This window comes from Thamnophis elegans, chromosome 15, assembly GCF_009769535.1.
Source record: "Thamnophis elegans isolate rThaEle1 chromosome 15, rThaEle1.pri, whole genome shotgun sequence".
NCBI lineage: Eukaryota > Metazoa > Chordata > Lepidosauria > Squamata > Colubridae > Thamnophis > Thamnophis elegans.
Window position 1 is genome coordinate 4,983,471 of NC_045555.1, and position 14,241 is coordinate 4,997,711.

The 14,241-nt window shown below is 50.3% G+C and overlaps 1 protein-coding gene across 1 annotated transcript in view; it reads right to left on the minus strand.

Annotated features, from left to right (window-relative positions):
* Nucleotides 1–2,213: 2,213 nt before the first annotated feature.
* The window catches only part of KLHL17 (kelch like family member 17), a 34,306-nt gene continuing 22,278 nt past the window's right edge, over nt 2,214–14,241 (minus strand). Inside the window, exons 8-12 of the mRNA XM_032232223.1 lie at nt 14,208–14,241; nt 11,933–12,021; nt 9,846–9,919; nt 7,174–7,355; nt 2,214–5,045 (exon numbers count right to left, since the gene is read on the minus strand). The exon at nt 14,208–14,241 is cut by the window's right edge and continues 134 nt beyond it. Of these exons, the coding sequence (XP_032088114.1) occupies nt 4,817–5,045; nt 7,174–7,355; nt 9,846–9,919; nt 11,933–12,021; nt 14,208–14,241 (608 nt within the window). The 3' untranslated portion in view covers nt 2,214–4,816. The remainder of the gene's footprint in view (nt 5,046–7,173; nt 7,356–9,845; nt 9,920–11,932; nt 12,022–14,207) is intronic.

A 14,241-nucleotide genomic window follows, 5' to 3' on the forward strand; every position in this document is an offset into this window, starting at 1 on the left:
GGCCTCTCCAAACTTGGTGATTTTAAGAGCTGTGGGCTTCAACTTCCAGAATTCCCCAGCCAGCCATGGGAGTTGAAGTCTGCAGGTCTTAAAATTGGGAGTCTTGGTCCCTTCCAGGAGTGGGATTCTACAATGTTAACAACCAGTTCCCTGCCTGGTGGCTGGGAGGGCGTGGCCTACTTGGCCTTCTGCACCATGGCGGGGGGGGGGGCATTTTCACCCTAGCAGTAGCAGTTAGACTTATATACCGCTTCATAGGGCTTTCAGCCCTCTCTAAGCGGTTTACAGAGAGTCAGCATATTGCCCCCAACAACAATCCGGGTCCTCATTTTACCCACCTCGGAAGGATGGAAGGCTGAGTCAACCCTGAGCCGGTGAGATTTGAACAGCCGAACTGCAGAACTGCAGTCAGCTGAAGTAGCCTGCAGTGCTGCATTTAACCACTGCACCACCTCGCCACCACCCTCCCCAGGCTCCGGAGACTTTCATCGAACCTCTGGGAGGGCAAAAAAGGCCTCCCCCCGCCACCAGAGGCCCTCCGGAAGGCAGAAATAGGCCCATTTCTGGACTTCTAATAGGCCCATTTTTCGCCCTCTGGAGGCTTCCCCAAGCCTCCAGGAGGGTGAAAACAGCCTCCCGGGGGCTCTGGAAAGCCTACAGAAGCCAGAAACTGGGCCGTTTCCGGACTTCTGGTACACCTGTTTTTCACTCTCTGGAGGCTCCGGAGTCTTCCCCGAGCGTCCAGGAGGCAAAAGTGGCCTCCCTCGAGCTAGTCGGAAACTGGCCTGTTTCCGGACTTCCTGTATTTCTGCTAGGCCTGTTTTTCACCATCCAGAGGTTCTGGAGGTTTCCCTGCGCCTCCAGAAAGGCGAAAATGGTCTCACCGGAAGCTGGAAACAGGCCCGCTTTTGGACTTCCGGAAGGCCCGATTGTTGCTCTCCCAGACCCTCCGTGCGGCCCCTGCACTCACCTGGCATCCAAAATGGGCTGCGTGGAGACTCCTGGGAGGGGAGGGACCAGGGGTCCCTTCCAACTATCGGTTCGCCCGAACCGGTGCAAACCGGCTGAATCCCACCACTGTCGCTTCCCATCTCCATGAACAAAATGACCCCTTCTCTGCAAAAAATGTCTTCTCCCACCACCCCAAAAGGAAGACACCCCCCCACCCCCCCCAGGGACCCGAAACATGGCCTTTTCTTCAATTCCCATATTTTTAGATTAGGGACATTAAAATACTTCCTCCAACTGGTAACACTTCAATTGTTTATTTTCAAGAATTCAGAAGCTGCTTGGGGGGAAAAGCAGGTATCCACGGATAAATGATAGAAGGGCAAAAAAATCCCTAACTAGGATAAATTTGGAATATCTGATTTGTGGACCAGACAAGATCTTGAAAATGGATATTGCTTGGAGAAAGTCCCAGATTTAATCATCTTTTGGCTGGGTGTTTCCCAGGCTTGGCGAGTGGACTTCAACTCCCAGAAATCTCCAGCCAGCTATGAATCCTGGGAGTTGAAGTCCACACGTCTTAAAGTGACCCAACACAGCTGTAAACAGCTTAAAGGCATGTTTTTCAATTTTATCAACCTCTTCCAATGCAAATATATTTGCGAACCCACTCCAGCCCAAACGGATGCGAAGGACTCACAGGCTCTGCTCCAGAGGTGGTAATTCAGCCAGTTCGCACCGGTTCGCCTGAACCAATGGCAGAAATTTTGTCCAGTTTGGCGAACCGGTAGCAATGGCTGGCCACGCCCCTGAGCTAGTCTCCCTGTCGCCAGTTGCGGACTTGCAAGGCAATGGGATGCGCGAAGAAGATGGCGGCGACGGCAGCCACATTTTCACCGACCAGGGGACTTTTCAGCGGCCAGCCACCAGCCTCTTTGAGAGCCAGTATGCAAAGAGGCGATGGGTGGGTGGCTTCCTTGCCAGTCGGCCACTTCCCAGAAGCGGCGTCTGGCTGGGGGCCACCAAAAACCACTTAGCTTGCCCTCCGGACTGAACCAGCCGCCGCGGAAGGTAAGCAACCAAAGAGGCAGTGGGGGGGGGGGAGGAAGCGGGAAAATGGGGGCGACTAGCAAAGGGAGGGTAGGGGTGTTTAGGGGAAAATCCTAAAAAGTTTCCCAGCTTTTCCTGTGGGCGTGGCTAGGTGGAGGGGCATGTGATTGAGTGGGCATGAGTGACGTCAAGTTGGCTGCGCCCATTCAGTCACATGCCCCCCCACCTAGCCACGCCCACCAAACCAATAGGGAAAATTTTTTGAATCCCCACCACTGCTTTGCTCCCCAGAGACAGCCTGCCCCCAAGGAAGGGCCCCCGAAAGCAAAGTGAAGGCACTTATAAAAGAAAAACGAACACGGTGAAAACAAATTTCCCGAAATGAATGCAGCTGATCGAACCCTAACAAAATGGTTCCCCGACCCCTTGCAAGCCCACCCGATGTGCAAAACTAAGTTTCTGGGTGGAAGGCGGAGCACAACGCCAGCCGAGCGAAGAAATACAGATTTACAGAAATTGTTTCTCGGCAAACGTCCTTTTGCAAAAACGCCTCCGAAGCTAAGCCACGATGCTTATAAATCTAAATCATGGATACAGAGAAGCCCAGCATAGTTGCCCTTTAGATTCACCCTTGGTGGCAAACAAGCCACAGATTGTTTGTTTGTTTTCAAATCATGGCTTATATGAACGGTAGGATGGGTGGACTTCAACGCCCAGAATCCCCAGCCATGGACACCTTGGCTGAAGAAGTGGTGGACCCATAACTGTGGTTTGCTAAAAAAAAAATACGGTACCGAGCGTTCGACAGTCTGTTTGATTGTGGCTTATCCAGTTAGGGAAGTTGACCCATCGTGGTCCGTAAAGCTGATCACGGAAGGACATGTTTAATCGTGGCTTGATATATAAACCCCACTTCTGACCCAGAACCCCCAAAACCTGGGGCCAAATTTGAAGCAAAATTTGAACGAGGAATCTCCAAAGCTTGCGAGTTGGACGTTCAGTCCCATCCATCCATCCAGCATCGTTGCGAACTGGCCAATGAGTGTCACACAGTGAAACCAGTGACGAAATAAATAAAACCAACACACAAACGAACAAAACAACAACAACAACTCCAGAAGCAGCAAAGTGGTAATGGGGTGGAATAAAACCAACGAGAAGGATTGGCTGACTTTCGAGAGCCTCTGTGTCCTAAGCTTCTCCCGCAGAATTTTCACTGTTGCATCCAAAACGGGCAAAAGACAAAGAGAGGTCATCCATACTCTTCAAGCAACTTCCTTTCCTCTCCCCCCCCACACCCAATTTTCTCCATGGCGGGCTAGCTGGCATCCAAGCTGGGTTTTGTAGTCCAAACCCCACCCCAAGTGAGGGAACAGCACAACAACTGGAACCTTTTCAAGGCAAGGCCTCAAACGTTGTGCATTTTCGTGCTTTCAAACAAAAAAATCCTTCCAAAGTGAAGTGCGGCAACGTTGCCCTCCCTCCGTGGGGCAATTTTCGATCGCCTTCTTAGTGCTTTGAAAACGAAACCCACCTAATGCAGTTCATATTATATGTCGCTTCACACTCCCTTCCGTGAACGAGCGTGGCAGGATAACACTCTGAAATCAGGCCTCTTTTTTTAGTCAGGAATTGTGGGGAGAAGGCTCCGGAACAATAATCTGGCACATATTGGTGCCAAAAAGACAAGATGCACAATGCCAAGTTGGTCCGTTCAAAAGGAAGGTGGCGATTGGGCCGCACTTGGAGATATTTTCCCCTCACGAAAGTTTCCCTTCAGTAAATTGTGGCCACGTTTTTTGGCTCTGGAGTAGATTAACAAAGTGCCCAAATCTGCCATTTTCTGTCCTGCAAACCTTCCGATTTAAATAAATAAATAAGGAAATAAATAGGGGGAAGGCAGGCAGGCAGGCAGGTAGCGGATTGGCTGGCAAAGGTGAGCAAATAAATTAGAAAGGCCCCTATCGTTGGCACTCCCAACCACACAAAGCAGGGGAAGCCGAGGCGAGCAATTAAGGAAATGCTACCGGCGCACCTCGAACTGTAAAATCCACACCACAGAATCCACCGTAGGCCCCACGCCTCTCCAATCCACCGAACAACTGCGACCAAATTCTTCCCAGTTTCAGAGGAGGAGCTAAGCCACCACGTGGAGACAGCTCCGGACACGGGCCGCCCGGGAAAAATACTATGAGGATATCTGAATGGGTGGCCTACAGACGTGGAGAACACGGAGAGGACCTGTGGAGCACCTCAGCCCTGTTTTTCATCATAAGGCATCCTTTTTCGCTAGACACCGAGGTGAGAGGACTCCTTTCGCCCGTACACCTTTCAACCGTAGGTTTTGGTAAGAGGTTTTTGGCGAATTGTGATGTTCACAGCTTAAAGGTTCTGTAGTTGGCACACAGCCTGCGTGAATAACTCCACGGTTGGGTGTCGTCAGGCTTAGCTCGTGGCGGCCCCTTGATTTTTGCCCTTACCAAACTCAGTCCCTGGCATGAGATAGATCCAGAAATTGACGTTCCGTCGTGGAGCTCAAAGGTTGGTGAGTCTGGCCTACGAGAACCAGGCAGCATCGGTCTAGTTGCGGTGAGATCAACAATGGACGCGCGGAGAATTCTCGGTTTTCGGTTGTCTTCTATAGTAGGAGACTCCCCTCTTGCAGCTGAGCCCAACGGGTGCCCCCCCCTGGGGGAAAGTCTCCGGGTGCAGCACCCCCCTTCACAGAGATCGGCTTCCGGAGGGGCCGGACCAAGCCGGCTTCGCGCTCCGACAGACGCTGCAGTCCAGGCGAGGCGGGGAACGGCAGGGTCCTTCGTCAAAGACTCGTCGAGGACACCGAGAGGGTGGGCGAGGACGGGGGCGGGAAGTTGAGGAGTTCCAGCACCGCCACCCCCACACTGCTACGCCGGGTGAACATGCACGAAGCTGCCACCCACTTGTTGGTCCGTGGGTTGTACTTCTCGATGGAGTTGAGGCTGGAGCTGCCGTCGTTCCCACCCACGGCGTAGAGCCAGCCTTCCATGGCCACCAAGTCATGGGTACTTCTAAAAAGAAGAAAGCAGAACAGCTGAGTTGGAAGGGAGTTTAGAGTTCCTTCAGGCAGGAGAACATCTGGCTGTGGCTAAACTCTAACAGCTGGAGAGTGGTGGGTTCCTAACCAGTTTACTACCAATTCCCTGAGAGGGCATTTTGCCATCTTCTCCAGTCTTCTCTCCAATGGGAGAAGAGACCAGGGAACCAGTTCGGGGGTATAACAGGCTTGGGCGCTGCTGGTTCCAGCGACCCAGGCCACCATATCACTACGACTTCAGCCAAACCGGTCCAAACTGGTAGGAGGCCACCACTGCAGCTGGAGCTTCTAATCCTACAGGACTCACTTAAAACGGGTGGAACGGAGGTGGCTTCAGACTCCACCATAACGTTCCTTCTTCCTACCTCAGATGTTCTTTAGAGCTATCAAACTATCCCATGGATTGGCTTTTTGGACTCTCAAATGCTTTTCCTCACAATTTTGCAAACAGTCAGATGCCTTCATAAAAGGTTAGAGGTAAAGGTTCCCCTCGCACGTATGTGCTAGTCATTCCTGGCTCTAGGGCAGTGTTTCCCAAACTTGGCAACTTTAAGACTTGTGGACTTCAACTCCCAGAGTTCTCCAGCCAGAAGAGCTAGCTGGAGAATTCTGGGAGTTGAAGCCCACAAGTCTTAAAGTTGCCAAGTTTGGGAACCACTGCTCTAGAGGGCTCATCTCAGTTTCAAAGCCGAAGAGCCAGCGCTGTCTGAAGACGTCTCCATGGTCATGTGGCCGGCATGACTCAATGGCGAAGGCGCACGGAACACTGTTCCCTTCCCACCAAAGGTGGTCCCTATTTTTCTACTTGCATTTTTTTTTACATGTTTTCAAACTGTTAGGTTGGCAGAAGCTTGGACAAGTCACGGGAGCTCCCTCCGTTATGCGGCGCTAGGGATTCGAACTGCTGAACTGCCAACAAGCTCAGCATCTTAGCCACTGAGCCACCGCATTCCTGAGCCTTCATATCTTCCTAATATTTATTCATTTATTTGCATCCTGCCTTTATTGGTTTTACGAAGAATTCAAGGTGGTGAACATATCCAACACATTTTTCTCTTCCTATTTTCCCCACTATTGGGACTAGAAGTCACCGTCACCTGGTGATTGAGCCAAAGTCACCCCCCGCCAGCTTTCATGTCTAAAGAGACAGGACTGGAACTCACCATCTCCTGATGATTGGCTCAAAGTTTCTCCACCAGCTTTCAGATAAAGTAGGACTGGAATTCACTGTCTCCTGGTGATTGGCCCAAAGTTTCTCCACCAGATAAAGTGGGACTAGAACTCACTGTCTCCTGGTGATTGGCCCAAAGTTTCTCCACCACATTTCTGATAAAGTAGGACTAGAATTCACTGTCTCCTGGTGATTGGCCCAAAGTTTCTCCACCAGATAAAGTGGGACTAGAACTCACTGTCTCCTGGTGATTGGCTCAAAGTTTCTCCACCAGCTTTCTGATAAAGTGGGACTAGAATTAACAGTTTCCTGGTGATTGGCCCAAAGTTTCTCCACCAGCTTTCAGATAAAGTAGGACTGGAATTCACTGTCTCCTGGTGATTGGCCCAACATTTCTCCACCAGATAAAGTGGGGCTAGAACTCACTGTCTCCTGGTGATTGGCCCAAAGTTTCTCCACCACATTTCTGATAAAGTAGGACTAGAATTCACTGTCTCCTGGTGATTGGCCCAAAGTTTCTCCACCAGTTTTCTGATAAAGCTTTTTTGGCAGCTGCTGCACACGGCTGGCTCCTATTTAAATGGTTGTCCACTAGGACTCCAAGATCCCTTTCACAGTTACTACTATTGAACAAGGTATCACCTATACTGTACCTGGGCATTTCGTTTTTCTTGCCTAAATGTAGAACCTGACTCTTTTCACCATCAAATTTTATTTTCTTAGATAGCCCCCAATGTTCAAGTTTGTCAAGATCCTTCTGTATCTTAAGCCTGTCTTCTGGAGTGTTGGCTATTCCTGCCAGCTTGGTGTCATCTGCAAATGTGATCAGTTCCCCTCGCAGTTTCAACATCAGAAAGCCTGATCTGGTGGGAAGCGGAGATAACGCAACTGTTGGGCCGCCAGGATCTTTCGGGCGCTGCTCCCTACCTACCTACGGATGTTCATTGGAGCCACACTTTCCCAGGTGTTGGTTTTGGGGTTGTAGCGCTCCACCGAGTTAAGGCAGCTGGTCCCATCGTTCCCTCCGGCCACATACAACATCCCTTCCAGGACAGCCACGCCTGCACTGCTCCGGCGGCTCAGCATGTTGGCAATGGGTGTCCAGGTGTTGATCTGGGAGAGGAGAGACAAAGGAGAAGTTTTAAAGTGAAAAGGTCTCAGCTTCCCCCAAAAATTCAGCTTCAAAAAAAGACTCTCCACCTTTTTTAGAGTTGTAAAAGATGCACCTGAGGATCCAAAGTTTCTTCAGATCTTTCTTTCTTTCTCTTCCTTACTTTCCCCCCTTCCTTTCTTTCTCCTTTTTCCATCCTTCCTTCCTCCCTTCCTCTCCCCTCTTCCTTTCCGTCCTTCTTTCCCTTCCCTCTTCCTCCTTTCCTTTGTCTTCCCTTTCTTTTCTTTCCTTTCCTTCCCTTTTTCCCTTCCTTCTTCCTCCTCTCCTTTCTCTTTCCTTTCTTTCCCGTTCCTTTCCTTTCTTTCCCTTCCCTCTTCCACCTTTCCATTTCCTTCCCTTTCTCTCCCTTCCCTTCCTCCTTTACTTTCCCTTCCTTTTCCTTCCCTTTATGCCCCTTCCCTCTTCCTCTCTTCCTTTCCCTTCCCTTTCTTTTCTTTCCTTCCCTTTCCTTCCGTTTTCATTCTTTCCCTTCCCTTTCTTTCCCTTCCCTTTCTTTTCTTTCCTTCTTCCCTTCCCTCTTCCTCCTTCCCTTTCCCTTCCTTTTCTTTCCCTTCTCTTTCTTTCCTTTCCTTTCCTTCCCTTTCTTTTCTTCCCTTCCCTTCCTTCCCTCTTCCTCCTTTCCCTTCCCCTCCTTTCCCTTCCCTCTTCCTCCTTTCCCTTCCTTTCCCTTTCTTTTCTTTTCTTTTCTTCCCTTCCCTTCCCTCTTCCTCCTTTCCTTTTCTTTCCTTCTCCTCTCTCTCGTTCGTTCATTCATCAAATTTATATGGTCACCTATCTCACAAAAGTGTGATTCTGGGCAACATTTAACTCGATTTAAAAAATTAACATACAACAATATTATTATTAAAAGTTTTAAAAAGCAAGCCAAAAGGAGAATAGATATTAAGCTATCTGGGGCCCTAGATTTACCAGTCACACGTAGTCCTTGAGTTACGACCCAATACAACGGGCATCAGAATTTCTGTGGCTAAACAAGACATTTCATGCGAGTTGTGCCTGGTTTTTGCCATGGTTGTTATGCAAGTGAATCGGAGTCATTAAGCGAATCCGGCTTGCCCCATGGGCTTTGCATATGGCAACCCTCTCACCCGAGGAGTCTCAGTGCCACCATTAAAGGTCTAATTAAGTTGATTTGTTGCTAATTATCCCTACCTTCTCAACTAACTTTAAACACCTGCCAGGAATTAGCAAAGGCTCAACGGAACTCAAGGAAGATTGAACTTGGTTCACTTGCGGCTACATAGGGATTCCAGACTGATACCACTTTTAACTCCACCCTCTGAACCTTCTCCTACAGCAGGCGTGAGCAACCTGTGTGGCTCTGGAGCCGCATGTGGCTCTTTCATCCCTCTGCTGTGGCTCCCTGTCGCCGGTGAGGTCCACAATTGATCGGGCTTTCGGTTAGGAGAGGTAGAGGAAAAAGGGATGCCGCGCTAGGAGGAGACTCTATGGTGGGGGAACCGGACTTCCAGTCAGCAGAGGAAAACAGGATGCTGCGCTAGGAAGAGACTCTATGATGTGGGGGGAACTGGACTTCCAGTCAGCAGAGGAAAAAAGGATGCTGCACTAGGAGGAGACTCAATGGTAGGTGAACCAGACTTCTGGTCAGCAGAGGAAAAAAGGATATCATGCTAGGAGGAGACTCTATGGTGGGAGAATCAGACTTCCGGTCAGCAGAGGAAAAAAGGATGCTGTACTAGGAGGAAACTCTATGGTGGGAGAACCAGACTTCTAGTCAGCAGAAGAAAAAAAGATGCCATACTAGGAGGAGACTCTATGGTGGAGAACCAGACTTCTGGTCAGCAGAGGAAAAAAGGATGCTGCACTAGAAGTAGACTCTATGATGGAAGAACCAGACTTCTGGTCAGCAGAGAAAAAAGGACACCGCGTTAGGAGGAGACTCTTGGTGGGGGAACTGGACTTTTGGTCGGCAGAGTGGAAAAAAGGATGCCGTGCTAGGAGGAGACTCTAAGGTGGGGAAACCAGACTGCCGGTGTGCAGAGGGAAAAAGAATGCCACGCTAGGAAGAGACTCTATGGTGGGTGGGTGGGGGTGGGGGAAATGGACTTCCGGTCTGCTCCAGAACTGAACCGGGGGGGGGGGGGGGCTTTGGTTAGGACCTTTGTGGCTCTTAGTGTTTAAAGTTGCTGACCCCCGTGCTACAACCCACCATCAATATACCCCAGTTCCCAAGCACCGGAATCTCGATCACATGACCACGGGAGTCCTGCCGTGGTTGCGCGTAGGGGAACTGGTTGCAAGTCACAAACTTTCCAGTGCCGTCGTAACTTAGAACAGCCCCTAAATGAATGTACCTCCTCTTCTGCTCTAAGCTCTCCCCCTCCCCCTTGGGATCCTCATGCCATCCAAGCAGCAGGGAGGAGGGTGCGAGAATCCGGCCCACGTTTTGCCATCCCCCTCCCCCTCTTTACCTGCGGTTCGTACTTCTCCACCGTTGCCAAGTGGGATGAGCTGTCGTAGCCTCCAACAGCATAGAGGTTGCCGTCTGTGATGGAGAAGAAGAAGGGGTAAAAAAGCAACTTGTAAGAGATCACCCAGTGGCCCACCATCCACTGCCTCTAGGAAGTCCTCGATTTACAACCCACAATTGAGACTAGGACTGGAAATCCAGTCGTACGTCATCATGGTTGTAAGATGAGGCGCCCATCTGTCCCTAAGTGTTTTTCTGACACTTTTCACGACAGCCATTAAGCATAGTGGTCGCTAAATGAATCCATACAAATCCACTAAAACTGTCTTCAAAGGACCCAATCTGGTGTCCAGCCCCTAATATAGCTAAAGGTAATGGTAGAGGTAATAGAGGTAAAGGTTCCCCTCACACATACATGTACATGTAACTATGGCTGAACTTTACCCCTGTTTCCTCCCTCCCCTCAGTCTGTGTCATAAATCACATTCACCAACGAGGTGCATGCCTCACAAGTATCTTGAAAGTAGACCTCAAATCTGTGCATCTTCCTTGGCCAATAACTGATCAACTTAGGTAAAAAGGTAAAGGTAAACGTTCCCCTTTCACATATGTGCTAGTCGTTCCTGACTCTAGGGGGCGGTGCTCATCTCCGTTTCAAAGCCGAAGAGCCAGCGCTGTCCGAAGACGTCTTCGTGGTCATGTGGCCGGCATGACTCAACTCCCAAAGCTGCACGGAATGCTGTTACCTTCCCACCAAAGGTGGTTCCTATTTTTCTACTTGCATTTTTGACATGCTTTCGAACTGCTAGGCTGGCAGAAGCTGAGACAAGTCGCGGGAGCTCACTCCGTTACGCGGCGCTAGGGATTCGAACCGCCAAACTGCCGACCTTTCTGATCGACAAGCTCAGCGTCTTAGCCACTGAGCCACCATGTCCCATTAACAGAGCTAGATTCTCACAAAAAGCTCATTATCAGCAAAAGGGGATGTCGAAACGAAGATCTTAGTCATTATGCACGTAGTCCTTTCCACAAGTCCTTCTTAACTTATTCAACACCCACAAATATCTTTATTCCTCTTTCTATCTTTCTTTCTATCAATCCAAGGCGGGAACCTGTTCAACAGAGGCAAGTAGGGCGTCAGGATTCCAAATAGCATCCAAAATTAAATCCGAGTCCGAGGCAAAGGATTCCTCAACGTTCCAATTTATGAAGAGAGCCACGTTGGCACAGCTGGGAAAACCTGAAATCTGAAAGCTTCCCGGTTTTCCCCACCCAGTTGAAAGTTCAAGATCTTGCCCCCACACCCACAAGTCCATCCCATGATCCAATCTCCCACTGCTACGCTGACAGCCTCCACCCATCCGGTTCCAGTCAGGTGCAGGCAAAGGTGCAGAGACAAAAGATGACCTTGGTTTTCTAGAAAGAATGTTGTTATGGCTACATTCTATTCAACTCTGTATAATTCCCGCCTCTCATTTTCCCACCATAGAAAATGCGTAGTAGAATAATAGAAAGTGTGGCAGGCCAAAGATCCAAAAGTAAAGATGGCTGCAAGCATGACATAGGGTAACCAAGCTATTCGCCACATCTATTCGTCTCCACCCCATCCTTTTATCCCCAGAGCTAGGGTGGGGCTTCGCTAGCAGCAGTGGCTTTTCCATCCCAAGAACCAGCCCATAGATTTCCACTGTTCTCCTCTCCTCTGCCTTCCACGCATCTACAATCAGGCACTGGACCCAGCTGCTCCTCCTCTTCCTCATCAGCCACCTCCAGACCTGGGGCTGTGGACTCTCCATCTGAGGGCTGACGGACAGGCTCCGCCTCTATCTCTCTGCCAGCTCCCTTCCCTCTTCCCCCCTGGAGCTCTCAGGTTGCCTTGATGCTGACTCCCACGCCTCCTCCTCCTCCTCTGATTCGACTGCTAGAGGGGCTGGTGGCTGGCAAGCCACAACAAAAATAGTCCTAAATCCCTTTCTTCAGTGCCGTTGTAAGTTCAAACGGTCACTAAATGAACTATTGTGAGGGGAGGGTTTCCAGGTCCAAAAAACCCCACAACCTCTTCCATCCTTAAAAAAAATAGGGCCTTACCTAGAGTTGCTATGCGGACGTATCTCCTTCGGGTGCTCATCGCTGTGATACTTGCCCAGGTCCCGGTTAGCGGGTCGTATCTTTCAGCACTGGGACACATTGAGAGGAAGCAGCAGATTTAATAGCTCTCGGGAGCAAAGCATTTTCAAAAGGCAGAAGATTAAAAACGGTGAAGGGTGGTTCGGGGTGGAGATGGTGAACCTTTTTGTAAAGGCGTGCCAAAATGTCCACATGCACAATTCAGGGCCGCCCCGCCCACCTGTGCATGCGCGTGCGACTCCCACCCAGCGCATGTGCCAGTGGTGGGTTCAGGGTCCCATTGCAACTGGTACGGTGCAACGGGGCCGGGCATCCACCAAATGAACGCGCACAGCATATGCGCGCATGCGTCGGTATCTCCTGCGACGCTCTGTGATGCCTCTGCAACGCTGCAGCTGCTTCGCGGAGCATTGCACAGGTGCCGTATGTTCCATGAGCATGAGCAGAAGTGCCGAAGAGCTCAAATACCAGTAAGGGGTGCAGGTGGGTGGGTGGGACCTCTAGAGCACTGTACCGGAACAGTACCCAGTGCTCCTGGCAGGCACCGGTATGCCCGTACCGGGGTGTACCGGTCATAAGCCACCACTGGCATGCGCACACAACCTTCCCTGCAGGGGGGTAGTTTTTGCCCTCTCCATGCTCTGGAGGCTTTCTTGAAGCCTAGGAAGGGCGAAAAATGCCCCCAACGGGCCAACAGGAAGTTTGGAAACGATCTGTGTGGCTCTGGAGCCGCATGTGGCTCTTTCATCCCTCTGCTGCAGCTCCCTGTCGTGGGTCAGGTCCACAATTGATAGGGCTTTCAGTTAGGACAGGTAGAGGAGAAAGGGATGCCACTCTAGGAGGATACTCTATGATGTGGGGGGAACTGGACTTCCGGTCAGCAGAGGAAAAAAGGATGCTGCACTAGGAGGAGACTCTATGGTGTGGGGGGAACTGGACTTCCGGTCAGCAGAGGAAAAAAGGATGCTGCACTAGGAGGAGACTCTATGGTGTGGGGGGAACTGGACTTCTGATCAGCAGAGGAAAAAAGGATGTCGCACTAGGAGGAGACTCTATGGTGGGGGAACCAGACTTCCGGTCAGCAGAGGGAAAAAGGATGTCACGCTAGGAGGAGACTCTATGGTGTGGGGGGAACTGGACTTCCAGTCAGCAGAGGAAAAAAGGATGCTGCACTAGGAGGAGACTCTATGGAGGGGGGGACCAGTCTTTCGATCAGCAGAGGAAAAAGGACGCTGTGTTAGGAGGCCCCAACGGGCCAACAGGAAGTTTGGAAACGATCTGTTTCCAGCTTCTGGGGGGACTCTGGGGAGCCAGGAGAGGCCGTTTTCGCCCTCCCCAGGCTTCAGGAAAGCCTCTGGAGCCTGCAGAGGGCGAAAACAGTCTTCGCCAGCCCTCTGGAAGGCCGAAAATGAGCTGGTTGGCGCGCGCATGGGCACTGGCGCTGACGCACAATTTTGCTTGTTTATTTTTTTCCGCTTTCTCTTAACCGATGGGTTATGGTTTGTTGAAGAACTCAGGGGCAAGGAAATGAGATGAAGAGTGTGAAGTAGAGGAGAGAGGTAAGGGAAGGAGAGGGGGATAGGAGAGAGGGCAAGGAGGGGGGAAGAGGAGGAGAGGAAAGGGGAGAGAGGAGAAGGAGAGAGGAAGGGGAAGTAGAGAAGGGAAGGAGGACAGAGAGAAGAAAGGAGATAGGGAGGAGGACGAAAGAGGGAGAAGAAAGTGAACACACAAATATAATGTATGGAGAGCAGAAGAGCCAATAAATGGGTTTTTTTTTTCCTTCTTCTTATGGGGAGTTGATGGCAAGATGAATTGATGTAAACATTTAATAATACGATACGATGTTGGTTATGTAATAGTATACATGTGATCATATGCTATGAAAATAAAATAAAAAGTAAAAAAACTTTACAAGGGGGGGGGGGAAAGAACTCAAGGGCTTTAAAAACAACTTTCCAAAACTTTCTTTTATACGTTTAAAAAAAGAAAAAAAAAAGGAAAGCAAGAAGGAAAAGAAGAAGGAAAAAACAACAACGCCCGACTTGCTGAATCAAAAACCAAAACGACATGGGAGGGTGACTTACACCCGTCCTGCTTTCATGGAAAAGGAGAAATTTACCTTGGCGGTGTTTTGACGAGGGTGGTAGTTTCGAAGGAGGAGGACCTAAAGAGCTTCCTTCGGAGGGATGGACGGGGAGACCTGGTAGGCCTTTTGAACTTTGAAGGACCCCTTTACCTGTTCAGACACGAAGCTCCATCGTAGCCCCCAG